We start from the raw sequence: 26550 nt of genomic DNA on the forward strand, positions 1-26550 counted from the left end.
GAGTTTTCACTGTTATTCCCTCCCCGAAGCACGGTCAGACACAAGTGGTTTTCTTTAACTGGTTTACTGAAGTCTTCTTCTTCTTATCAAACCGTGAAAACTAATAATACACAGTATTAAACATAAAAACCACCATGTTAGCATACGTGATGATAAATGATATAAAACAAAAATACAAACTGTACAAATACCTTGTTGGCTGCATGCTGGGAAAAGAAATCTTCTTAAACATTACTTTTCTTAATTCCAAAATATCCTATGACTTATATATTATAACCTTCACGAGAACATCACTCCCCTGCACCTAATGGAGCCAGCCTGCACCTTTTTTCCCTTCTTCCCTTTTTTTTTTCATTCACGCCCAACCAAATCCCAGCGGAAGTGACAAAACAAGTCATTTTTGTTAACCTTAAAGTGGCAACAGTAACAACAAGCATTTTGAAGAGACATTTACGCAAAACTCCCAGATCAGAACAACAAAATTAAATGCTCTTAAAGCATCATATGAAACATCTAACCGAATCCTCCACACTTCTTTGACAAAACAACAAAAGACAACACAATGCCCCCTTAGAGTAGCGTGGCTTTTGGCGAAGCACATGAAGTCATTCACGGATTCAGAGATAATGAAAGAATGCATGATTGATGTGATGGACACGTTGCTTGAAGGCAAAGGAAAAGAGGAAATGAACGCCAAAATCCAACAAATCCCACTGTCTGACTCCACAGCATGCAAACATACCGAAATGTTGCCTGATGATGTTGTAAAGCAGCTGTGTGATGGAATAAAAATGCAGAGTGCATTTCCCTAGCTGTGGATGAATCCACTGACACTACTGATAATGCTCAGTTGATGGTGTTTGTGGGATACTTTGATGAGTCAAAAAGGGAGTTTATTGAAGATGTGCTGGGCATGGCAAACCTTTCTGGGCAGACGAGGGGTGAAGACATTTACAATGCAATAATGGGAGTGCTGAATGAAAAAGGAAATGATGCGAAGAAAATTGTGTCAGTGGCTACTGAGGGAGCGCCATCTATGATGGGCAGAGAGAAGGGACTAGTTCAGCGCCTGAAGCTTCTTCACCCTCAATATCTTACCACTGTATAATTCACTTGTGCAAGACTTGGAGAAAACTACGCTTAAGTCATGAACACAATGATGAAGCTTGTGAATTTCTTGAGAGCATCATCTGCACTACAGCATCGCTTGCTGCCGTCATTCCTGACTGAGGTCAATGCTGAATTTGATGAATTGCTTTTGCACAACACCGTCAGATGGCTGAGCAAGGTCAAGGTCCTGGAGCGGTTTTGGGCCATTAGGAATGAACTACAACTATTTCTGTCACAACAAAAAAGTGCAAAAGCAAAACTGTTCGACTTACAGGTAGGCTGTTTAACATTGTCTGCCAAACACATCTTTATCTTATTTTTATTTTTTAAAATGTCACAGAAGGAATTGCTCCATTTCCCCAAACATTTGGAGCAGACCAAAGAAAAAGAAGCCCATCTGCAACATATTCCATTTGTGGAGAAGATGATTGAGAATTTCTAAACAAGATTTGATGACTTCAAACTTGGAAAACAAATCCTTCTATGCATTGGAAACACATTTCTGGTAAGAAATGTGAGCGAGTTCTCTTCAGAGGCAAACCAGATCTTCCCATGGATGCCAGCTGCTGCATTGCAAAGTCAGCTCATTAACCTGCAAGAAAGCGTTGCACTGAGAGAGACTCAGTGTGACATCATCACCTTCTGGTCAAAAACGGTAACTGCAGCCAGTTTCCCTCTGCTGCAGAAGATGGCAATTCACATCCTGACAATGTTCGGGTCAACCTACCGCTGTGAATCTGCGTTCTCAACCATGAACATTGTTAAAAATCAGTACCGCAGTTGACTCACAAATGAGCATGTGCATCAGTGTGTCTGCCTGGCCATCACACACAAGTTCATCCAAACATTGGCCAAAGACACAAGAGGCCATTTCTCACATTAAGCTGAGAAATGTGAAATAGTTCTTGACACAGCGATGCATAGTTTGTTAAACAAAGCACAAGAAATGAGCTGCCTGAAGGCTCTTTGCTTTGGATCTTGAACATGGTTATGTTTGGTTTTATTTAGTTATCAATTTTAATTTATGCCCAAATGCAAATTATATTTTTATTTTAGGTAATATTTTTGTTTTGAATAAAAATGAAATGTTATAAATGTTATACGTTATATTGTTATGATACGTTATCATACACGGTCCCAATAAATGGCCCCTTAAGTCATTGAAAAAAAAATTGTGGCCCCTCATCATTTCTAGATTATACCAGAATACCCCTGGTATATGATATTATCTCCCAGTTTACATCTAGTTATATAAGCAATGTTAGACTATTGAGAAAGTGATTAAACGTCGTGGTTTCATATTCTGGAAGTCCTTGTTTTAATCAGAATTAATCCTAATTTCTGACTTCTTGTTCTGTTCAGCAGTGTCTAAAATAATGTCAAACAGTAACAGAAATCATCGTGTGAAATCTAAACTAGACTGAACTTTAATGTGCCACAAACACCATCAAACAGATATATTTACCCCAGGGTTTAATTATTGGTTCCTGGAGGGAGCTGTGTTCCACATAACAATCATATCCTGCTGTATCTTCCTCCTGGACGTCCACACTCTTCCTCAGCTGGTAGGTTCCATCACCATTGTGTCTGACTCCTGAGGATGTTAGTAGATGATCAGGGAGTGAAGTGGTGAATCTCCTCAGTCTCATCTTCAGGTCTTTGGGGTAGAAGCCCGTGGCCAGGCAGGTCAGGTTCAGTCTGCTGGACTCAGTCTGAGATTTCTTCACAAACACATACACATCTGGAACAGCTGCAGAGAGGAACAGTGTAAAAACTCTATGTCTTTCATTCAAAATTTAAGTCTGTAATGTTCATGAACATTGTAAGAAAGACTGATCTCCTCGAGCAGCTCAGTGTTTTACTAGAGTCATAAATATAAATGTGTTGAAAGTGGTTAAGGTTATCATAGTCTCGTCTTCATGTGTGGAGGTGTTTCTGTGACACACAAGCCTTTCACTTTATGCTTTATATTTTACAGTACTGGAACTTGTCTGTCTGTGTAACAACACAAATACTCAGACACTGTCATGGTGAATGCCAGGAACAAGCCACAGGAGTAAGTGCTGGGATGCGGAGTTTGTTTAAAAAAATGAATCGCATACAAGAATAAAGAACCATGAGAAATAACAAACAAATACTAAGACAATGAACCTATAACATAAAGATAATATAACGCTTGTGAGTAGTGATAAAGACAGTCGCATGGCTAAAAGAATGAAATGAGCATGTGGAACAGTAAACAGAAACAAAGAACTACATGGAGACAGATTCCAAAAGAACATGAATTCAATAGAAAGACAGAAATCTATCATGAGACAAGGGTGAGGAGTGTGCAATCCTGGAAAAAAAATAAAATCAGAACTGGACAGCAATATCATTTTCATTCTTCTTTCTTTCCTTACAAATTACACCTGCCTTATTTGTTTTGTTTCTTTGTTGAGTGGCACGGTGGTGCAGCATGTAGTGTCTCTGTCACTGAGACACTACATGTTGTTGGTTCGAGTCCCGCTCCACGTGACTGTCTGTGAGGAGTGTGGTGTGTTCTCCTTGTGTCTGCGTGGGTTTCTTCCAGGTGACTGTCTGTGATGAGTGTGGTGTGTTCTCCCTGTGTCTGTGTGGGTTTCCTCCAGGTGACTTTCTGTGAGGAGTGTGGTGTGTTCCCCCTGTGTCTGCGTGGGTTTCTTCCAGGTAACTGTCTGTGAGGAGTGTGGTGTGTTCTCCCTGTGTCTGCATGGGTTTCCTCCGTGTGACTGTCTGTGAGGAGTGTGGTGTGTTTTCCTTGTGTCTGCGTGGGTTTCCTCCGGGTGACTGTCTGTGAGGAGTGTGGTGTGTCCTCCCTGTGTCTGCATGGGTTTCCTCCGGGTGCTCAGGTTTCCTTCCACGCTCCAAAAACACAAGTTGGTAGGTGGATTGGCGACTCCAAGTGTCCGTAGGTGTGAGTGAGTGTGTTTCGCCCTGTGAAGGACTGGCGCCCCCTTCAGGGTGTATTCCCGCCTTGCGCCCAGTGATTTCAGGTTGGCTTGGGACTACCTGAGCTCACCACTACCCTGAACTGGATAAGGGTCATTGGACCATGAATGAATGAATGTTTCTTTGTTTTTAACACAACAAACTCAATTTTCTACCAACATTTAAACCTAACACCAATATATAAACCTAACATTTCAAATCAGATAACATAATGATGAATAACCTTCACATCCTTTATTCTTAAAGGAGCAATATGTAACACTGACACCAAGCGTTTCAAATTGGAATTATAATACAGTTTCAATTCTCCTCCCCAAGCATGAAGCTCGAGCTGGGTGCCAGTTTGAGGAAAACTGAACAAACAAGCAAGAGATGAATTTAAGAACTTGGGATATAATATGTAAAAAGAATGTGCCGTAATCAACATATTTACACAGAAATGTGTTCATCATTACACTCCATCTTTAATTCTGTTTCCCACTTACATTTAACATACAAGGAATTATGTGAATTATAAGTTGATATAAATTTGAAATGACATTGCAGGGAGTATCACCTAATTGAATTTTCATAAATAGTGTTGTATCGAGGATGGTAATTTATTTTGACAAAAAGGTCATTCTTATTTAAAAAATGCATGATCTGTCAATACATAAAGAAATCTGTCTCAGGGAATTGTTCAAAAGATTTGAGGATTTTTTTTATTCAAATAGTTGATGGGTATATGCCCTGTCTTGACCAGTTTTCAAATCCTGAGTCTATATGCATGGGGGGAAAATACACATGGATGTAATTGGAGTTAATGCAGAGAGAGTGGTAGGGAGACTATATATTTAAAAAGTTTTCCTCCAAACTAAGAGTGTGTCTTTTTTGTCCGTTTGTGCTTATCTTGATAGCTGTCAGGGGTGTATCAGTAAATAGCAGGTCCGCCATCGTGTATTCACAGCTTAAACTTAACTTAAATATCTAACCATCTATTTGTTGTATCATTGGCAGTAAAGTCTAACATAGGTGTTAGTTGAGCAGCCCAGAAATACAGCTTTAGATCTCAGAGGGCCAGCCCTCCATCAGATTTATTTAACTGAAGTGTATGGAAATGAATCCTAGACTTTTTATCCTACCAGAAAATGCGAGAGATAACTCATTCAAACATATGGAAGTTTGACAGTGGAATTGGAACTGGAAGCATTTAGCACAAATATAATAGTCTTGGGGGAATATTTATACATATAGATTCTGTTCGTCCTAACATAGACAAAGATAGTTTTGACCACTGGCTTAAATCACTTTTAATATTGTGAATTATCTTGTCATAGTTAACGTAGTACTGTTTACCCAGACAGAGTGGAATATATATATTATAGATATTTCATGCCTTCTCCTGGCCATCTGAAGCCACTGTCATCTTTCATTTTTTGTGGGACTTTAACATTAATGTCCAGTGCCTCAGTTTTATTCACATCAACTTTATACCCAGAGTAAATTTTTCTATGCAGTCCATTAAAGATGTTATAGAGTAAGATGGATATGATAAAAAAAGCACATTGCCTCCATAAAGGTATATCTTATGTTCCTCCTCGCTCACCCAGATTCCTGATATGTTTTTATTTTCCCAATGCAAATTATACTGTATCAGTGCAAATGGCTAAAAGGGGAGGTGACAATGGGTCCCATTGTTGTTTTCCTCTCTCAGGAGCAAAATAATTTCATGTGCACCCATTAACTCTAACTGCTGCTCTTGGTTCTGAATAAAGTGTACAAATCCATTTAATGAAATGTTGGCCAAATCCCATACTGATTAAAGTTTGGTAAAGAAATTTCCAAGAAAGGCGTTCGAATGCTTTCTCCACATCTAAAGATAATATGATTGCTTCTTCATCACCAGCGGTTCATATTTAAAAGTCTGCGGGCATTATTACCAGAGTATTGGCCAGTTATGAATCCCGTTTTGTCCGATGTACTATTTGTTTGATATATTTATCTAGTCGTCTTGAGAAAATAAATGTTATTAGTTTTTGGTCACCTTTAAGAAGAGAGATAGATCTATATGAACTGCAGTCTGTAGGATCCTTCCCTTCTTTATGAATTATAATAATGAAGGCATCTATCCAGGAAGGAGTCAGATGTCCTGTCTCTAGAACACGGTTATACGTTTGTGTCAACATAGGAGGCATTATATCTATACATTTTTTAAAATTAATAAAATTAATTTGTGTATTCATCTGGACCTGGACTTATATTACATTTTAAGTAAGTTTAAGCTATAGACTGTCATACTTCACATTCAGTAACTAAGCTATCCAATTCCTACACTGCAATTTCTGGAAGATTTGTCATAGTAATTTGGTACAGGAATGATCCGATTTTGGCTTCACAGGAAGCAGTCCCTGTGTTTTTATAAAAGGATCTGTAAAATTCAGCAAATGATTCAGAAATTTGTTCTGGTTTAATCAGAAACTGTCCTGGTGTGTCTGACTTTACTTTTGTCACCACCTGAGATGACTGTTCTTTTCTTAACTGAAATGTGAGCAGACAACTTGCTCTTGATCCATACTCATAATATCGCAGTTTAGCAAGTCGCACTTGACCTTCTGCTTTTTCTGAATACAGGGGACCCATCTGCTGTTTCGACCACTACACAATTAAAGTATCCTGCTATGTAAAGAACACCTGTAGCTTTGCATAGAGATACACAGATACCATCAGTGATTCCATTCACTGATAGGTACCTACTTTCTAAGTCCTTATGGAATGAAGTAGCTGTAAAGTTTAACATTATATTTATTAGGATTATTACACCTCTTTACCATCCTGAACTGTGAGATGAGAAAAATATTTTATCAGCCCACATTCTGCCCAGTTTTGCATGCTTCTTCTCTGACAAATGATAAGGATTAGGTTTAGGGGCACACACTTTTTCATGCAGGGTCATGTAGGATTGGATTATTTTTTTTGTCCTTTAATAATAAAAACCTTCATTTAAAAACTGCATTTTGTGTTTACTTGTGTTGTCTTTGACTAATATTTAAATTTGTTCGATAATCTGAAACATTTAAGAGAGAAAAACATGCAAAAAATAAGAAATCGTGAAGGGGCAAACAGTTTTTCACATTAGTGTATATATATCTGCTTTAAACATGACGAGTTAAAGTGATGTAGCTTGCTGGCCTATTTGTGTTTATTTATAGGTATGACAAAGATAAATCTATGTGCAGAGTCGTTTACTAATCTCTGTGAAATCATTCATGGTCAAATTGGGGGAGTGGCTTTGGAATGAGGGCTGAAAGAATGGAGTGTGATTGGTCAGAGATAAACAAAATAGCCACCTCCATCACCATGTCTAACCCTGTGCTTAAAGTGGAGGTCTCCTTAGTACAGCTTATCTTCGTAAATGCTACTATGAGGATAATTTTAGCATTCTTGAGCCTGCTGAGTATATCCTTGATGTATGCGCCAATTTTAAGGTAACTGTGGAACCTTTTGATAGAAGAGATGTTGTGGACAAAGTGGTGATTTCTACAGATCACAGATGAGTAATAGGGTGACTGATCAGCAGCAGACTTACAGACCTTTTCAGGATTTTGCAAGCTTGTTTGAAAACAAGTTTTTGTCAGGCACAGAGTTGAGAACTTTGTTAACTCTGTATGTAGATGAGCTTGAAGTTTGCAATCCTCTAGGAATCTCATACAAAATAACAAACTTTCTACAGTCTGCAGTTTTGAGTCACTTAACTCCAAGGTCATATTCAGTGCTGTCTTCTATATGTTTGGCAGTTTTGTGTAAGAGTGAGGATGTGGAGAGATATGGTTATGACACTGTCTTGGATCCTCTTCTTCAAGCTTTGAAAAGTCTTGAGCAAGAAGGATCTTTTAAGGGCATAGTACCCGTAGAGCTTGCCCATTGCTTAATATTGTTGATTACCAAGAATTTCTTCACCCATGAGCAGCTCACAACAGTCATCCTTACTTTCCCTTATACGTTTGGAGAAAAGAAAAATAAATCATGTGATCCCATGAACATTTTTCCATTAAAATAGGTGAGAAATTCCCTGGTACATCTGAAGTTGATTAACCAAATCTGTTTTGATGTCACGCCCTCGTCTCTTTTAAGTCTGTTTTTCCGGCCATGTGCACTTTTAGCACATGGCTATGTTAGTTGTTATTCTAGTCCTGCCTTTGTTCCTCCTCCTCGTCTGTGTCATTTGTTACCCTGCCCCCTCTTTATCTGTCCAGGTGCATCTTGTTTGTGTCTTGTATTTAAGTTCCCTTGTGTCTTTCCTGTTTGTTGGACATTTCACCTTCGTTTGTTCCCAGTCATGTTGTGTTGTTTATCTCCTGTTTCTAGTCAGGTCATGTTTGTTTCCTAGTGTTGTCGTTTTGTGTATTTCCTGTCGTCATTTAGTCTCACGTCTGTTTGTTTCTACTTTCCCTCATTTTGGTTTTTGCCCCAATCCTAGTCTGTTTTGTTATTCCTTTTTGTAAATAAAGTATTGTGTTTTAGCGAGTGCGTCCGCCTCAGTCAGTCCGCCCTCCGCGCGTCCCTGACATTTGAAGTATGTTGTCGATTTCAAAGAGGACATGATATTTGCCCATGAATCAACAAGTGGACTTCCTGACTTCAGGCAAATTGTTCAGATTTGTGTAGTACAGAAATGACTGTACAGAACAACAGAAATTACTCTTCAAATCTTCTAGAGATTTTGTGGGTGTTAAAACATTTTTGGGCCTTTGAAACTACAGATATTGGAAGCCTGTGCTAGCATTTCTCCTGTGGTGTTTCTATCAGTGTGTGAAAAGTGGGAGAAGAGGGTTGCATTGACAATCCAACACAATGGGCAGCACTTTGAACACATTTTATAAGTGGTCAGAAATTTGTAAATAACTCATGAAAGAATAAAGTTAAAACCAAGCAGACCATTGTTTTTCTTGTGAAATTCCCAATATGTTTGATGTGTCCCATGACCCTCTTCCCATTGAAAAAACAAAAGTTGGATCCAAAATGGCTGACTTCAAAATGGCCACCATGGTCACCACCCATCTTGAAAAGTTTCCCTCCTCCCATATACTAATGTGCCACAAACAGGAAGTTAATATCACCAACCATTCCCGTTTTATTAAGGTGTATCCAAATAAATGGCCCACCCTGTATAAATAGTTTTAGTCAGTTTTATATCAGCAGCTCCAGTCTGTCATGTTTCTTCCTAGGTTCTGCAACATTTCTTGCTAATTTTAATTTTCCGCTAACAACATCAATTTCAATGTAGATTTAATCTGTCACATTAAATTATAATAACTTTAAAATAAGGTGGACCAGAGTAAATAAAAGTAGTTAAATCAACACAATTAACCCTATTACATATTTTTTTGCAGTAAGTTGGACCAACCTAAGTAAAATAAGTTAAACTAAAATGAGACATTAGCTTTAGATCAAGTCTAGCTTACATAAGTAAAATAAGTTTCATTAACACATGTAAATCAATTCCAGATAACATCAGTTAAGTTGGAAATTTGAGAACTTTAATTTTATCCAATTGAAATAAATTACATTTGTTTAACAAAATAACCTTGTTTAAAAAAAGCAATTATATTGTGTGGAAATACTTTCCAATATTCAATTAAATTAATTAATTCATTATGTCGTATTCATTATATTCGTTACCATTTATACAGATCATGGTGGGTCCGGAGCCTACCCAGAATCACTGGGCACAAGGTGGGAACACACCCTGGAGGGGGCGCCAGTCCTTCACAGGGCTACCTGCTGCACCACCATGCCGCCCTCCCTTTCATATTATTTTAAGTAATTAAAAATAATATCAAATAACAATATCTATAAAATAATAAACTGGCGATTACTAGTACTAATTAACAAACGACAGCAGTCAAATAACACACACAAATCATTCATTTTTCACCCGTCTGTAAGGGATTCATCCAGATCAGGGTTGAAGTTGATCTGGAGCCTACACAGAACCTTCTCTGGGCTCAAGGCAGGAACACACCCTGGACAGAGCACCAGTCCATCACTGTGTACGACAGACACACACACACCTGTGAACAGTTTCACACACTCACCCCTACAAATGCGTGTGGATTGGGTGAGTACCCAAAAGAAACCGACTCGCATACAGAGACCTGGAGCTAGGCTCTAACCCACAACCCTATGAGCCTGGAGCTGTGCGACTCTGACACTAAATCAAATAAACATATACTCACCTGTTCTGTTTTTTGTGGTATTGTTTTTCAGATAAATCTTAAGCCACTTCTCACTTTCCTTAAAAGCATGATCAAGAGCTTTGTGTAAATGTCCATACTCATGATTTAACCACTTCTCCAGTTCACTGCCCTGAGCAGCTGAGGCTAACCAAGTCTTCAAGGTCCAGTTATAAGAGAGTAAATCTTCTCTATCGTAGCCAAATTCATTAACATGGTTTAAAGTTAACACAGAACCATTAGATATCTTTTCCCCCACACAGCCATGTCTCCACTGAAAAACATGGCCATCTGAAACAGAAGAAGGAGAGAGACAACCACACACACATACACACACACACACACACACACACGAATAACTTTACACACACCCTAAACAGAGTACTGCATTTACAGTCTCACAAACACTGGGTCAAATATAGTTATGATATTTCTAAAGTTCTGTTAGTTCTTTTTGATCTGATTTTGTTTACACAACTCATTCACTCATTCATTGTCTGTAACCCTTCTCCAGTTCAGGGTCGCGGTGAGTCCGGAGCCTACCCAGAATCACTGGGCACAAGGCGGGAATACACCCTGAAGGGGGCACCAGTCCTTCACAGGGTGACACACTCTCTCTCACACACACACACACACACACACACACTCACACCTGTGGTCATTTTGAGTAGCCAATCTACTTACCATGTGATTTTGTACTGTGGGAGAGCACTCAGTGGTTAGTGCCCTGGACCCTGGAGTTGTTGTGCTGCCATGCTGCACTTTTTATGCTGTTTTATGCTGTTTGTAAAAGTTTTGCGGTTGATATTTTAAAGAGGGAATAATTGAAATACTAAATTTAAAAGTAAGTGGACTGAAATAATATTATTGGAATAATAGGAATATTTTACTCTGAAATCTCTGGGATTTATTTGCATTGCTGAATAACTTCTTATTTTCCAACTGAATAATTTATTTGAATGCAGGTAAATTTCCCACATAAAGTATGAGTCCCATTTATATATCTGTGAGATTTAATGCAATGCTTGTTTTTCAATGTGCTCTTTAATTAAAAAAAAAATCATCATCATCAACATCATCATATTCACCCTGCTCGCTCCATTTCAGAGTCATAGGGGCAACTAGCCCAGGCATCCATGTCCCCCTGCAACCTCCACAAGCTCCTCCTAGGAGATGCTTAGGCTTTCCCCGGCAGCTGGAACATACACTATATTGCTAAAAGAATTTGCTTGACTGCCTTTACATGAACTTGAGTGACACTTAATGCATAGGGTTTAATATGATGTCAGCGCACCTATTGGAGCTATAAGAGGTTCCCACAAGGTTTAGGAGTGTTTTAATGGGAATTTTTGATCATTCTTCCAGAAGCAAATTAGTGATGTCAGAAACTGTTGTTGGATGAGGCCTGTCTCACAATCTCTGCTTTAATACATCCCTAAAGTGGTCTATCAGATGGGGGTCAGGACTCTATTAAGGACAGTCAAGTTCTTCCACACCAAACTCGCTGGTGAACTGGTGCACAGTCATGTTGGAACAGGAAGGGGCCGTCCCCAACTAGGGGAAATTTCATAGGGAGGTTAAAGAGAATTACAGCTCTTGACCACATAAACCTAACTGACAAAATTATCGGAGTTACTTACTCTCGCCAGTTCATCTTTGCCTTACTTGTTGCTTTTCAGTGGTTTCAATATGCATGTAAACACTCCTGTCTTTCCTTTAGATACTGCTACTTCCTTTTCTGAGGATCATACTACAATGCTTATTACGGTTATTTCAGACTCTCTAAACATTTTCTAACTCCTTTAAAACCAAAAACAGTTTTTTTTTTTCATTCTTCATAGTACACTGCTAAGCTCCATGAATTGAAGAAGGCTGGTCACCAACTTGAGAGGTTACTTAAGAAATCCAACTTGGATACCCTCCAGTCCTCCATCTTAAAAAGGAGAGCCACCACCCCTGACTGCAACTCCAGAGGCACTGCTCCTGATATCCTTGGATTTTGCAAGATATTTCAGCCAGGACAGCCCCACAACATCCAGAGCATTTAGGACCTTGGGGGCAGATCTCATCCACCCCTGGGGCCCTACTACCAAGGAGTTTTCTGACCACCTCTGCCACGGCTTGGGTGATTGCCGAGCCATCCCCAGGGTCTCCAACCTCAGCTTCCACTGTAGAAGTGATGGTGGGATTGAGAAGATTCTCAAAGTATTACCTCCATTGTCCAATGATGTCCTCAGTCGAGGTCAATAACTCCCCACCTCTACAATATACAGTGTTGGTGATAAATATACCTTCCCCTCCTGAGCCACCGGAATTTGCTAAAATTATCTCTGTGCCAACAGCCAAATGTCCAGACTTAAAGTCACCAGCCTCCCCCAGAATGCAGTCAAATCTCTGCCAAACGTTGGAAGTTAAAGATCTTTCTGACAGGTTCCTCTGCCCAATTTTACCAGCAAACCCTCAGCACACATTTGGGCCTACCTGGTCTGTCTTGCTTTCTCCTCGCCATCTGATCCAACATACTTCTAGGTGGTGATGAGCTGACACCTCAACACCTCTCTTTACCCTAGTATCCAGAACATATGGCTGCAAGACTACGAAGGTAAGGTATTTTGATGGCACATGTATTGATGGACACCCTTATGCTCAAATATGGTGTTTGTTATGGATAAACAGACAAGCACAGAAATACAACAACTGAAAACCACTCAGGTTCAGAGTGGGGAGGCTGATCCTCCCAATCACGCCTCTCCAGGTCTCACAGACATTGTACACATGAGCATGTAATTCCCACAGCATGACAACAGTGGTCCCCAGAATTAGTGCTTTTTAACAGCCCCCAAACCAGTGTCTTCAAAAAGTCCTGGTACTCAGAGCTGCTGTTCAGTACATAAGCACAAAGAACAGTCAGAGCTTGTTTCCCAACACAAAGGTACAGGGAAACTACCCTCTTGTCTTCTCAGATAAATGTACAGGCACTAAGTCAGGGGGCTATGAATAAGCCCACTCCTACAATAAATCTCTCACTCTGGGCAACCCTATGTTGAAAGAGCATCCAGCCCCTCTCAAGGAGGTTGGTTCCAGAGCCTATGCTGTGTGTCAAGATTAGCCCAACTATATCTAGCTGGTATGTTTCAACTTTGCACACCAGCTTAGGCTCCTTTCCAACCATAGAGGTCACATTCAATGTTCCAAGAGCCAGTTTCAGTAACACCGGAGTCCCTGCCCTCGGCTGCTACCTGATCCACAATGTACTGGAACATGATTACTACCTCTCCCACAGGTGGTGGGCCCATGGGAGAATCAACCCACTTGCTGCTCTGAGCTAAGCCCGGTCTGACTTCACGAATGTGCCAGTTCAGCTTAGGGAAAACCTACTAGTGCTGCTAGACTCATTCCTGCACAGAAAACCCTCCACCACAATAAAGTGATGGTACACTCTTACTCTAATGCTAAACTACAGCTAATTTCAAGTTTAATTGTGAGGAGAGGACTGTTAGTTCTGAGTAAATCCCCAGTGAAGATGTGAAGATGACGACTCCCCAGTGAAGATGAGTCTCCAGGAGGAGAGACCACTGTTAGTCGACTGTGGGCTGATGGAGTGTGTTGTGTTTATTCTGTGACTGAGATGAAGATGAAGAAATGAAGAGCTCTATTCAGAGCAGTGTGTGTAAATCTACAGACTCCTCTTCCTCAGAGAGGAGGACGTACATCTTTAAAAAGGAGAACAGCAGCAGTTTCTCACCTGACCGTTTATGTCCAGAGAACTCCATCTGTCTGAAATAGATAGACTGTAAAATTTTCCCATCATACTTCAGCTTCTCAGTGCTATCTGTCCACTCAGTCTCATTTTCCTTTGTCCCGTTCTGTTTAAGGGTCTTGATAATAGTCTTAAAAACATACGAGTCGACCTGTTTGTCATCCAGCAGAGTCACTGCCCAGAACTCATAGACATAATCCTCCAAAATGAGATTTGATTCGGCGGTGTAGAGGTAAACCAGAGAGTGTTTGTCTGCAAGAAATAAAGGAATACAAAGATATTAAACAATGGTTTGATTGCAATAAACAGAGGAATTGATTTTCACCAATCTGAAATAATGTCCTGACCAAAAATAAATAATTACAGTGTGTTTAATATAAAGAAGAATATTTCATGAAATGAAATACTCGGGAGGAACTGCACATATTATGGTACAATAGATAGAGGGGTAAAAATGCCACCCAGGATTTGCCTGTAAACTGGACATGCTGCCAGAACTTGAGACAGAGTGTGGTGTCACCAACGTGAAATCAGTTAGAATTTAGAGGTAGGCAGAGTCTTATTTTAGGCAAGACAAGTTTATTTATAGAGCAATACACAAGGGCAAGTTAAATTGCTTTACAGAGTCAAAACAGGAAAAAGCAGTTAAATTAAGAGCAAGAATGAAAAAACTTAAAAGGCATTTAACACAATTAAAAATAGTGCAATAAAAAAGCAGACATTTGGATTACTTATATTTTGGTGGAAAAAAAACCCACAGGATTAAAATGATTCAAACAATTAAAATGTTACAATAGAAAAAAAAGTGTTATTCTAGAATAAAAAGTGAGGAGTATTTTGAGCCGAGCTGTAGCTGTTCAAACAGAAATGTTTTCAATTTAGAATTAAAAGTGTCTGAATTCAGAGCTATTCTAATGTTCTCAGTCTGGTTCTGTTTAAGAGCAGCACAGGAGCTAAACTCTGCCTCCCCATGTTTACTTTTGACCTGAGGCAGGACTAACTCTGGTTCCTAAAGATCTGAGAGCTTTGCTCGGCTCATATCTCTGTAGCAGATCTGATAAATACACTGGTCCTACTCCATTAAGATATTTATAGACCAGTAATAACACCTTAAAGTATATTCTGTAACAGACTGATAATGCAAGGCAAGGCAAGTTTATTTATAGAGCACCTTCCATACAGAAGCAATTCAAAGTACTTTACAGAAAAGAAAAAGTTAAATTAAAAGCCAGAATAAAATCATAAAAGTCCAATAAAACACAATAATTACACAAAAAGAATAAAATGATTAAATGATTAAAAATTATTAAAACAATTTAAAATTATACAATCAAAGAAATTAAATAAAATGCAGTTACAGAAATTAAAGTGCAGAGTATTTTAAACTGAGCTGTAGCTGCTCAAACAGGAATGTTTTAAGTCTAAATTTAAAAGTGTCTAAAGTCAGGGCTCTTCTAATATTCTTAGTCAGCTGGTTCCATTTATGAGCAGCATAGTAGCTAAACTCTGCTTCTCCATGTTTAGTTTTGACCTGAGGCAGGAATAACTGACTAGTTCAAAAAGATCTGACAGCTATGCTCGGCTCATATCTCTGTAGCAGATCTGATGAATACATTTAAATACATAAGACATTTATACACCAGTAATAACACCTTAAAGTCTATTATGTAACAGACTGGAATTCAGTCTATGATGTAATCTCTTCTTTTGCTCCGAGTGAGAACTCTGGCTGCTGCATTTTGAATCAGCGGAAGCTGTTTAATGGTTAGTTTTTTGGAAGTCCTGTTAAGAGACCATTACAGTAATCAATGCTAGAAATAAAGGCATGGATAAGTTTCTCCAGGTCCGGTTTAGTCAGAAAAATTTCTAATCTTACTGATGTCCTTAAGATGGTAAAATGCTGATCTAACCGCTTTAATATGAGACTAAAACTGAGATGGAGACCACGCTCCAGGATGCCTAGTAATCAGCCCAAGTGAAAACAGCTGGTGCTGACACTTCATAAGACCTCCGTGTGGCTCTCTCAGTGCAGAGTCTTGAGTTTGTACTAAACCAGACCACGCTGGTAATTTGGTGTTTTTTCTGCAAAAGGAGTCTTTCAGGTTCCTTTTGAACTTGCTACCCTTTGAATCAACTCATGGGACTTTTTTTCTCTTGTTTCTCCAGCAGTCTGGAGAGAGTGTTCCTGTTGGGACTTTCGTCTCACTGCCTTGCTTTCTTCTTTGTTGTTAAAATAATAATAATAATAATAATAATAATTCTTTTTCTTTCACCTTTATTGGGTTCTCTTCTTCTCCTCTTCTGTTGTTAAAGCAGCTGTAAGGTTCCTGATGGCACAACGGGTTTGTTAGCTGCTTCTCTCACAATTGTTACTTGCAGGTTTTTGTGTTTGAGTATTTTCTTTACGTCTTCATCTTTTGTCATCTGTTTGTCAGTTTGTTCCCTTTGATTTTCGTTTCCAAAAAAGAATTTGGTATGTTATATTTGGAGTTTGTTTCTACTCTTGGTTCAAAACGTATTGTCACAATCAACACTATCTCCTACATAGAACACTGGTACACTCACTGCCCTTGCACCCAAACGACCCCGGTTGGTAGTGAGTCAAGACTGCAAGGGAATGGTTTGAAATGATTAACTGTGTCAATTAAAGTGTCATTATGTAACAGTACTGAACCCTGACATTTTAACTAAGGTGTCTCTATAAGGTGATGGAGAGGGTACAGACTCATTACTGGATACAGATGTATTAATCACTTGTCTGATATTCTTTTTTAGTGTTAAAAAAATAATGCAAACTCATTACATCTGTCAGTTGTTAATAATTCAAGTGCCATTTGTGTGGGTGAGTTAGTAAATCTGTTGACCACAGTGAAGAGGATTTTGCTATTGTAAATGTTATTATTGATGATGCTAGAGGAATTGTCGTGTTTTGCATATTATCGTGTTGTATTCACATAGCCTATCTTTGTAGATTTTTTTTGTGAATAGGAAGACTTGTTTTATACCATCCGCATTCTGCCTTTGCGACATTCCCTCTTTTGGATTTGAACAACAGAGGCATTTCTTTATGGTGCTTTCTGTTTGCAAGACAAAGCCATCACTTTAACTGGTGCAATCTCATCCATAACACTGACAATTCTTAAATTAAGACTATTCATCAACAGAGTTGGATCGTTCACATGGTGTAGTGCACCTTTTACTCATGAAAAGTGTAGCTGTGCAGTCCTTTATAATTATTTTCTTGACACAAACTCTTCTGTCCCTGATGACTGGTGAGGCCCACATATCAAAGAACACACAGTAGTGATCTGACAACGCAACGTCCTTCACAGTCACTGATATGTTGAGACTCTTTGAGATAACAATATACAGTGTGTGACCATGACAAAGTGTACTCCCTGTAACATGCTGTGAAATGCCAAAAGAGTCCAATATGGTGTGTAGTTCCTTGGCAAAACAGTCCTTGGGATTGTCAATATGTATGTTAAAGTCACCAGCAATAACAAAATGGTCAAAGTCTATAGAAATAAAAGACAGCATCTCTGTAAATTCATCAATAAAATTAGCACTGTACTTCGGAGGCCTGTAGACAGTTACTAGTAATATCAGTAGTGTCCCTTTCAGAACTATACAGACATAATTGTAGTGGAGTATGGACCAAATATGAATACCAGATCGAAATGAAGAAATGAAAAGTTTTGGATTAAAACTTTTCCAGTCTGAATAGGACCTTTCCTCTGCGACCAAGTCACATTCCAGAGGACTGTCTGTGCCCGCGGGGGTCAAAGCCCCACACACACGCACACACATAAGCTGAAAACATCAAAAGACACTCTCAACACATGGCCCCAACAACCCGTCTCTCTTTTAACTAACAGGAACTGTCGAGATAACTAACTTTTATGATGCTTTTAGAGAGACAGGAACTTCAAACAAAGAAGAGAGCTTTTACGGCCGCCTATGACAAAGTGGCGCCTCAATGTCCCTTATCTTTCACGGGGATCAACAGATGTTCAAACCAAAGTGACCTCGAGTGAACTCCCGTGAATCACCAACCGAAGCACGGATCAACAGCGACACCGACTGGACACTGGCGAAACTACGCCTCGCTCGGAGTCGCCGCAAGACAATAGCGAAAATAGTCAAACTCCGAGTTATTTATGTATAAACAAATGTATTAATGTCACTTTTCTGTACCCTCAGATGAATGCCGATCTCCTAATGAAATGATGTATAATGCCGATTGTTTCCATTACAAAGATCAGTTTTGTCTCTGAATGAGAGAAAATGGATTAATGTTTTATTTTTCAGCGTATCATCACGAATTGGACTTGAACAATGTACTCAAGATGGGACCTTATGTAAATGTCTGATATTAATAGTCCAATGTACTCATTGTTATATGTTGATAACAGGTATAAGAATTTTGATACGAGAAACTCATATTCCTTATGTAGGAATCACAGATTCAAACACCCTCCTACTCTCTCTCTCCCTCGCGAGAGTCACGTGAGCCTGGATTTGTGTCCAATCAGAAAGAGGACGCCTCCCGTTAGAGCGTGACCGCGCCAGCCTTGAAAAGGCAGAGTAGCCCAAAGCAGTTCAGTTCGAAGTTTTGAAGAGTCGCGAGGACTCTACAGAAGTAACGGACCACGAAAGGAAGTGGAAAGAGAGGACGCCGACGAGAAACCTTGAACAACAAAAAAACGCTGTCTCTTCCACGCCGACAACGAAACAAAGGAACCCTCTCAGAGACTTCAGAAAAGCTTACGAGAGACGTCTCAAAATTAGCTAAGAGTATGAAGTTTAACTAATAAGTCGAGTAATTTGAATATCTTTCTTTTCTTTTAATCTTGTTTATGTTTATTACCTACCTAAGTTTAATCTCACGACTAATCGAAGCAGGTGAACTTATTCGTGGCCAGAGTAAGGAAACACTGCCGAGGTACCATAGAGTCTTAGAATAAGTGAGTTTATTGAAGCGGTTTTTCAGTTCTGGAGCTGCAGCAACCAGCGAACTTTCGTCTAAAACGTCCATATTTTGGACTCTCCCACTCCGGACCGAAGGCCGAAGAGAGGATCCTGCCGCCTGCGTCATCACACTCCGGGTACGCCCGAGACAACTCAATCAACCAAGAAAGAACTCCAAGCTAACTCAGCCTGGACGCTTCTGCGGTAAGAACCGCGAGACTAAGTGAGACGCCTCCATTCCCAGGACTTCAAAGAGCCTCTGCATCCAAACGAGTGGTGAAAAACCGACGAAAAGTAAGCTAAACTTATGCACTTCCAGAGCTGAACACCGAATTAAGTTCTTGATAAATCCTGTATTAATTAAACCTTAGTTAGTAACCTTAGTCACAAGTTAGAAGCGCCTAGCTCACCTTAAGGTCAAAATCAGTTCCCCCTGCCGGACACCGTGAGATTACAAGGTTGTGCTATGTTAACTAAATATCTTCTTTTTATTAATAAAACTCTCATTATTTGAAGTCACAGTGTTTGCAATTTATTCATTAGAATTTCTGAAAATCCTGAAGAACTCATTTAGCATGATTATTATTCATTCTCAAACTAATTATTAATGTTTTAATTGCTTAAACCAATTATAAATCTTAATTAATATCATTAAGTCAAATATCAGAGGTTGGAGGAGTTTGAATAAGGTCAAGGCTATAAAACAAATTATAAAATTATATGTATATGTATCGGGGTGTATGACCAACATCCACTACATATAAAATATATATATTTTATTGGCGCCCAACGTGGGGCAGGAAAAAGGCTTTTTAATGAACAAAACTGAAAAACACTGAAACAATATCAGCTTGGGTTTATGAAATACTTTCCGCTGTTTGTGTTGCTGAATAACGATTGAGATTCAAAGCTTGATGTGGGTAATTTCGTGTTGTGTTTGTTACTGCTGAAAAACTGTTCTGTGATATATACCGGTTAGAAAATAAGCTTGGTTGTTTTTGAAAGAGCGCGGCTCTGCGCCATTTTGCATGCATTAAATTGAGGCCTGGGCACGTCTGAACTGCGCGAAATTCGCTGTGAGACTTTGCCGTCGGATTCGACCTCCCGCCGCGAAATTCCGGCGAAGAGAGACCACCGAACCGAATACCCCCGTTCGTTTTAAACTGGGTCGCTACCAGCGTTAATAACGAGATCGCGCGCTAGGCGATTGGGAGGTTATTAAACAGCCGAAAATACGGCTTGTATGAAGAGCGGTCTGCTCTTGTCAGCTGTTCCTGTTAAACTGAACGCTTATTCAGAAAAGGAACGAACCCCTTTGAAGGGGCGGAGCTGAAACTAAGGAGGGAAATTCAAAACGCCCCCAAAACAGAGGAAGACAAATTTCCTCTTGTGGTATAAATGCGTAATTGCAGGGAAAAATACTTCATAACTAGCGTCCATTGAAGCGTGACCCCCGTGCTCCTCCTTGTGGTCAAGCGGTGCTACCCTTGACGTTTGATTCCCGTACACCCTCTAGTGGTTGGGAGGTTGTCCGCCGAGACAACATAAGTGTTTAGCAGCCCTCTGGTGTTTAAAAGTTGTCATTACAGATGAAATTCTTTTAAAATACCTTAGTGTGAAATCTCTGTTTCCCTTTTAAAATTTTAAATTTTTATTTTCGATAAAGTATCTGAGCATTTAAAATCTTTATCCCATTTTAGATTTTAATTTGATAACACCCTCTAGTGTTGAAACTTCCCGCTACAGTGGAAATTCCCATTTGTGTTAGTGTATCTGCTGGTACCGTGTCTATTGGGACTCTCACCAGCGCCGACTGGTGTCCATTGCTGCTATTGCATTGTAACTTGCTTGTCGCCCTCTGGTGTCCTAGTCTGGTATTACAATTTAAGTTCAACTTAAATACTGAAGCTCGCTGTTGCCATTCAGACTTACCTTCAGTACCCTCTGGTGGAGAAAACTTGCTATCGCAATTGAAATTGTCGACCAGTTCACACTGATAAGACCTGGTATCACAGCTCTAGTGGCTGTCTCTAAACTCTGCACATCTGAATAATTACAAGTAAACGCTTGGAAGCATAATAAGTTGATACAACTACAGCAGACAGTGTGCAGTAATTAGAGATTGACACTTTAACTTGATACCAGATCACAAACGCAATTAAAAGAGAGAGTCTTTTAATCTTGCTATTCTTAATAATTCTTTAATTCGGAAAATTCTTTTACTTTCATAATTCCTTAATTGGAAATTATATCTAATAATAAACCTCACTTAATATTAAAATTCCTTCATCCAAATTTTTCGACAATTCTTTAATTCAAAATTTTTAATAATTTTAATTATTGAAAAATTTTTTTTCTTTCTCTTTTCTTTTATTCACTCGCGCATAGCAACTTTCACTCCACCCTCTCCTACTAACAGACTTCCCTTAGAGATTCACAAGTGAACTCTAACACCATACATACTAGCAGTTACTCTTAAAGGCACTCGATACAGGTGAATTTAGTTCAGATTTAGTTAAGAAAAGGGATTAGCGGAATTAATCCTAACTAAATAGAAGTAAGTTACACCTCGCGGTTAAAACACAGCTAACATGGCAGAAGGGACTTTTTCCTCGGAAGTATATGTAGAAGGTTTGTGGGATGAGGCATTCTCTGTTCTGACCAGCATCACCAGTGATGTGATGCCTGGACTCGCAGAAACTGTGCAGAAAACCTCACAGGCCCATCGTGACCACATGGTGGCTAAGTGGGTAGAGAACCACTTAACCGACATCCTCAAGGGCAAGTCCCGAACTGAGGCATTAGGTCAGATAGCCCTCCTCGCTGTAGTACAGCTCAGAGCCAGCGAACGTGAGCTTGAGGTATCACGGCGACAGCAGGCAAAGGTAGAGGCAGAGTTAAGTCGACTTCAAAGCGAAATAGCTGAAGGGAACACACTGCCCCAGGTCACTCCTGACGTGCCACCTAGTGCCGCTATAGGAAGACAGGACCAGCAGGAAGATAGTGAGGATCAGGAACCAGACTCAGGGACCGTAACCTTTAGAGCTGCTGCAGCACCTCCTCTGGTATCAACGGGTATTTCACCTTCCCCTGTGTCTCCTGTCAGCCGCCCCTTACACCGTCCTGCTAGACCCAGAGCACTGCAACCCAGTGTCTGGTCCCCTCAACCTTTACCCTCTCATGGTCCCTCATACAAGGACCTAGATAAAATCGCGCGTAATATAACCCGCTTTGATCCCAAACCTGACGGTTCTAATGATATCTTTTCCTACCTAAAAGATATTGACTTTTACCTCCAAAGGTTCCCCGGGATCACCATAGATGACAGACTATATGTGATTAAACTGACCTCCAACCGAGACGTCAGTAACTTCATTGAACGTCAGCCAGACTATGTAAAAGCGCGATATGATGTGCTGTGCCAAGCATTGGAGGAAGAATTCTCCAATCACCTGTCACAGACCGGACTGGCCGCTGCTTTGAACATAAAACAGCAACGCCAGGAATCCCCTCAGCAATATTATAATCGACTCAGACAGGCGTACTTCGGACCTAGAAATGACTCCGGAATGGAGGAAGAGTTAAATTTCAAATCACTATTTATCCAAAACCTCCATCCCCACACCAGTCACCAGTTGGGAGTCTCAGCTTGCCCTCGCACCCTGTCTAGCAGGCAGCTGCGTGATTTAGCACTCAGAGGTTTCCTAAAATCCCAACAAATTCCCAACAGGCGGTCCGAAACACCCCAAGTCTTCAATGTCGACTCCAGCTCCCCACATTTAGAGTTAGAAGGTGCCACCCAGGCCGATCCACCAAGATCCGCCCTGGACCCTTCCTCCACTCCGTGGACCAGTGAGGGCCCGAAACCTCATCCGCCCTCACACCAATACAAGCGCTACCCTCCTCGCAGGCCAGACAGAAATCACGACAAAGGTTTCTGGAACCCTCGGGACAGGGCTGGGTATGGTCGTGACTATTACCCTGTAGAAAACCGCGGTGCGGGCCGTGGAAAACCATCACATCCCCATAAGGGATATGAGCGAACAGCTCCGAACCAGCTTTCTAATTCCTATAGAGAAAAGAAAGAGAAATACTGGTATCAAAATAAAGAAAATCACGCTAAAGACAAGCTTAAAGACAAGGAACTCAGCTCTAAGGAGTTAGAGGACATCCGCCGAATGCTTGCAATGATTTGCAAAGAGAAAAAGAAAAAACCTGACGTTCTTTCTATCACCTCTTCGCGGTCTAACCCAAAGCCATCCTCTAACACCCCAGAAATGTTAGAAAGTTATGTAGGAGAAGTGACAAGCGAAGCTCCGTCTTCTAGCGCACCGTGCAATCTCCTCGTGACCCAAACAAACACTGAAAACCCGATAAGACAGGGGGGTGACTTGCAACCACCCTCCAGTGCTGTTTTAGTTGTTCAGTTAGACGGTAAAGAAGGTTTAACGCCAAATGACCCTTCAGTCATTGAAGGCGACACACCCGTCCGACAATTCATGGGACACCTAACAGAGAAAGGGGTTGCACACAAATTCTACTTGTCCACCATTGTGGAAAGAAGGCTAGTACATGAGGCCCTGTTGGACACTGCATCAGATGTCACGCTCATGTCTTCCGCCTTGTTCCACCAGGTTCGAGCCATTGCGCGGCATGAAAATCGCGAGATACAGCTCCAAAACTGTTCTCTTAAAATTCAGCCGTATTCACATGCAGGCCTCACTATCCAATCTATGGCACTAATACACTTAGCCATTGGACCAATGACTTTAGTGCATCCAGTCCATGTGTCTCCTCTCGAAACAATTCCCTTCCTCATCGGCAAAGATCTCCTTAATCGCTTCGAACCACTGATTGACTTCAAAAGGTCAAAGATCTGGGCACAAGTGCGTGAGCCTTTACCCATCTGCACCCCACACCACCGGGAAGCTCAGTGTTGCCGCCTCGAAATCCGGCCTGAATCAATAGGAGATCCACCAAGTCAGATCCCTCACTTCGAGGAAGAGGAAACTGAGCCCATGGCGGCCACACCAGAGACAGCAGTCTCTCCCTGGCCCCCTAGTGCCATATTAGAACAACGGAACACATTCCTATGCACTTTCACACAGCCGTCCACAACAGACGCTCCAGGCCTTCCCATCGTGAATGGTCTCACAATGCAGGACTATCATGTAGACAATGCAGTTCTGGCTCTATGGACCGACCAGTCCGCCATAAGCCAAACCCTCTTTAACACTCTGCGCCTCACTCAACCAAATATTCCTTTGGTGAGCAGTCCTTGTCGCTTTCCTCTTAACCTGACATCAAAAGCAATGTCACCCACTGATGGAATTTGCGCTTTAACCGTCCAGTGGAACAAAAGGGTAATCACCCATTACTTCTTGGTCGTCCCTAACTTGCCGCACGACGTTTACATTGGAAGTGACTTCTTGGTGCGCCTCGACGTCCACGTAGACACCCTCAATAGTGTACTGTGGTCTTTGACTGATGTTTCAACGGAAACCTGGTCCTCTGATCTCAGCAACCTAGGCTCAGGACAAACTATTCCCGAGGTATGTCAGGTCACTAACCAAGGTTCACTTGTGGTACCTGCGAACGCAGCAAATGTACCCATCCGCTTAGTCATGCGACCTGGCCAACACTTAAGCCACGCGCATGCACTTTTCCAACCGTCACCTCAGTTCTTCGAACTAGGCCTCACCCTCGAAGCCACACCTTTGGTGGAGACGCGAGCAAGATCCACCTATCTATTCGTACGGAACGAAACCACTCAACCCTTAACAATCCCTCACTCATCTCCTCTGGGTTGGTTAGTCAGTACGAAATTCCATGACTTCGAGTTGCGAATTCCGATCATAGGACCAATGCCTGAATCCCTGCTTCTTGATCATGCAGAATCAAAGGTGTTCTACACTCATCCGACACGAGCTGTTGCTCTCTTCTCAGCTCTGGACATGAGTAATGACGCCATTTGCAGGATAGATCTCGCTGACGACAATCAAATGACGATCACGGTTCTTTCCATAGATTCATCCCCGGAATCCTCCCGGGAACCATCTCTTATTCCCGAAGCGGGAGAAAACACTTCAAATCCACGTACTTCGAAAGAACTATCTGACTCCGAATTTCGTATCCAAGTCGAACAAGTTCTAAAGGAGGCCGACGCCCTCCAAAGCAAAGAAGAACGTGAGAAACTCTGTGAAGTGCTCCTTAAATATCAAAAATCCTTTTCCAAAGATTCAACGGACTGTGGTCTCACTGACATTCATTCAGTACGCATTCCCACTCGTCCAGGAGCACCACCCACATTTGTCCGCCAATACAAAATTCCGTTGGCATCCTATGAACCGGTACAAGAAATCATTGATGACTTGCTGGAAAAGGGCATAATTCGACCCTGTAATAGCACATATTCGGCACCATTATGGCCCGTCATAAAACCAAATGGTAAATGGCGCTTAACCATCGACTATCGGAAACTAAATCAACAGGTTCCCTTGTCTCGATGGCCGATGACACAATTGGAGCAAGAGCTTCCCTCGGTCCGAAACGCTAAATACTTTTCCACCATCGATGTAGCCTCTGGCTTCTGGACCATCCCGGTACAAGCAGAAGACCAACACAAGCTCGCTTTCACTTTCGCAAACCGACAGTACACATTCACTCGGTGCCCTTTTGGATATGCCAACTCACCCGCGGAGTTTAATATTTTCTTAAACAAAGCATGCCCTGATGCCCGCGAGCGAGGCACCCTAATATATGTGGACGACATACTCATGCGTAACCACTCCCTACAGGCACACATTGACGAAATTGATCATGTTCTTGACCAGCTTACAACAGCAGGTGCGAAAATATCACTCTCCAAATGTCAGTGGTGCAGAACAAAAGTGAATTACGTCGGTCTGCTCGTAAGCACTGATGGTGTTGAACCACAAGTGAGTCGAGTGCAAGGGGTAACAAACCTCGCAGCACCCACCAATCTTAAGGAACTCCGCAGTTTCTTAGGAGTATGCAACTACTCACGTCAATTCATAGAGAACTATGCGGACCTAGCTCGTCCACTTTATGACCTCCTGAAAAAGGACACTCCGTTCACCTGGGGCGAAGCCCAGGAACACGCCATGCAGGCACTAAAATCGAAACTTTGCACGGCTCCATGCCTTGCCTATCCTGACAGTAGCAAAGAATTCTACCTAGAAGTAGGGTTCTCGAACTACTGTCTCAGCTCCGGTCTGTATCAATTACACGATAGAGACAAACGTGTCATAGCCTATGCTAGTAAAACTATGCTGGCTGCCGAAAACAAATACAGTGACTGCGAAAAAGCACTACTAGCAACAGTGTGGGCAGTCAAACATTTCTCCAACTACCTAGGTGGTCAGAAGGTGATTGTTGAAACTCATCATCAACCAGTCACTTTCCTAAACAGCCAACGAATTCGAGAGGGTGTAGTAACTAACGCTCGAGTAGCATCATGGCTAATGGCTCTCCAAAGCTTCGACTTAGAGGTGCGTTACGCGCAAA

At 41.0% G+C, this 26550-nt stretch overlaps 1 protein-coding gene across 2 annotated transcripts in view; it reads right to left on the reverse strand.

Moving 5' to 3' along the window:
• LOC136693952 (H-2 class I histocompatibility antigen, alpha chain-like) overlaps window positions 1–26550 on the reverse strand; it is a 59716-nt gene that overhangs the window by 18724 nt on the left and 14442 nt on the right. Inside the window, exons 2-4 of one of the 2 annotated variants that reach the window (XM_066667241.1) lie at window positions 14038–14304; window positions 10296–10583; window positions 2576–2860 (exon numbers count right to left, since the gene is read on the reverse strand). In XM_066667241.1, the coding sequence (XP_066523338.1) occupies window positions 2576–2860; window positions 10296–10583; window positions 14038–14304 (840 nt within the window). The remainder of the gene's footprint in view (window positions 1–2575; window positions 2861–10295; window positions 10584–14037; window positions 14305–26550) is intronic. The other variant, XM_066667242.1, reaches the window with a different exon arrangement.

The sequence above is a fragment of the Hoplias malabaricus genome, chromosome 4 (assembly GCF_029633855.1).
Source record: "Hoplias malabaricus isolate fHopMal1 chromosome 4, fHopMal1.hap1, whole genome shotgun sequence".
Classification (NCBI taxonomy): domain Eukaryota; kingdom Metazoa; phylum Chordata; class Actinopteri; order Characiformes; family Erythrinidae; genus Hoplias; species Hoplias malabaricus.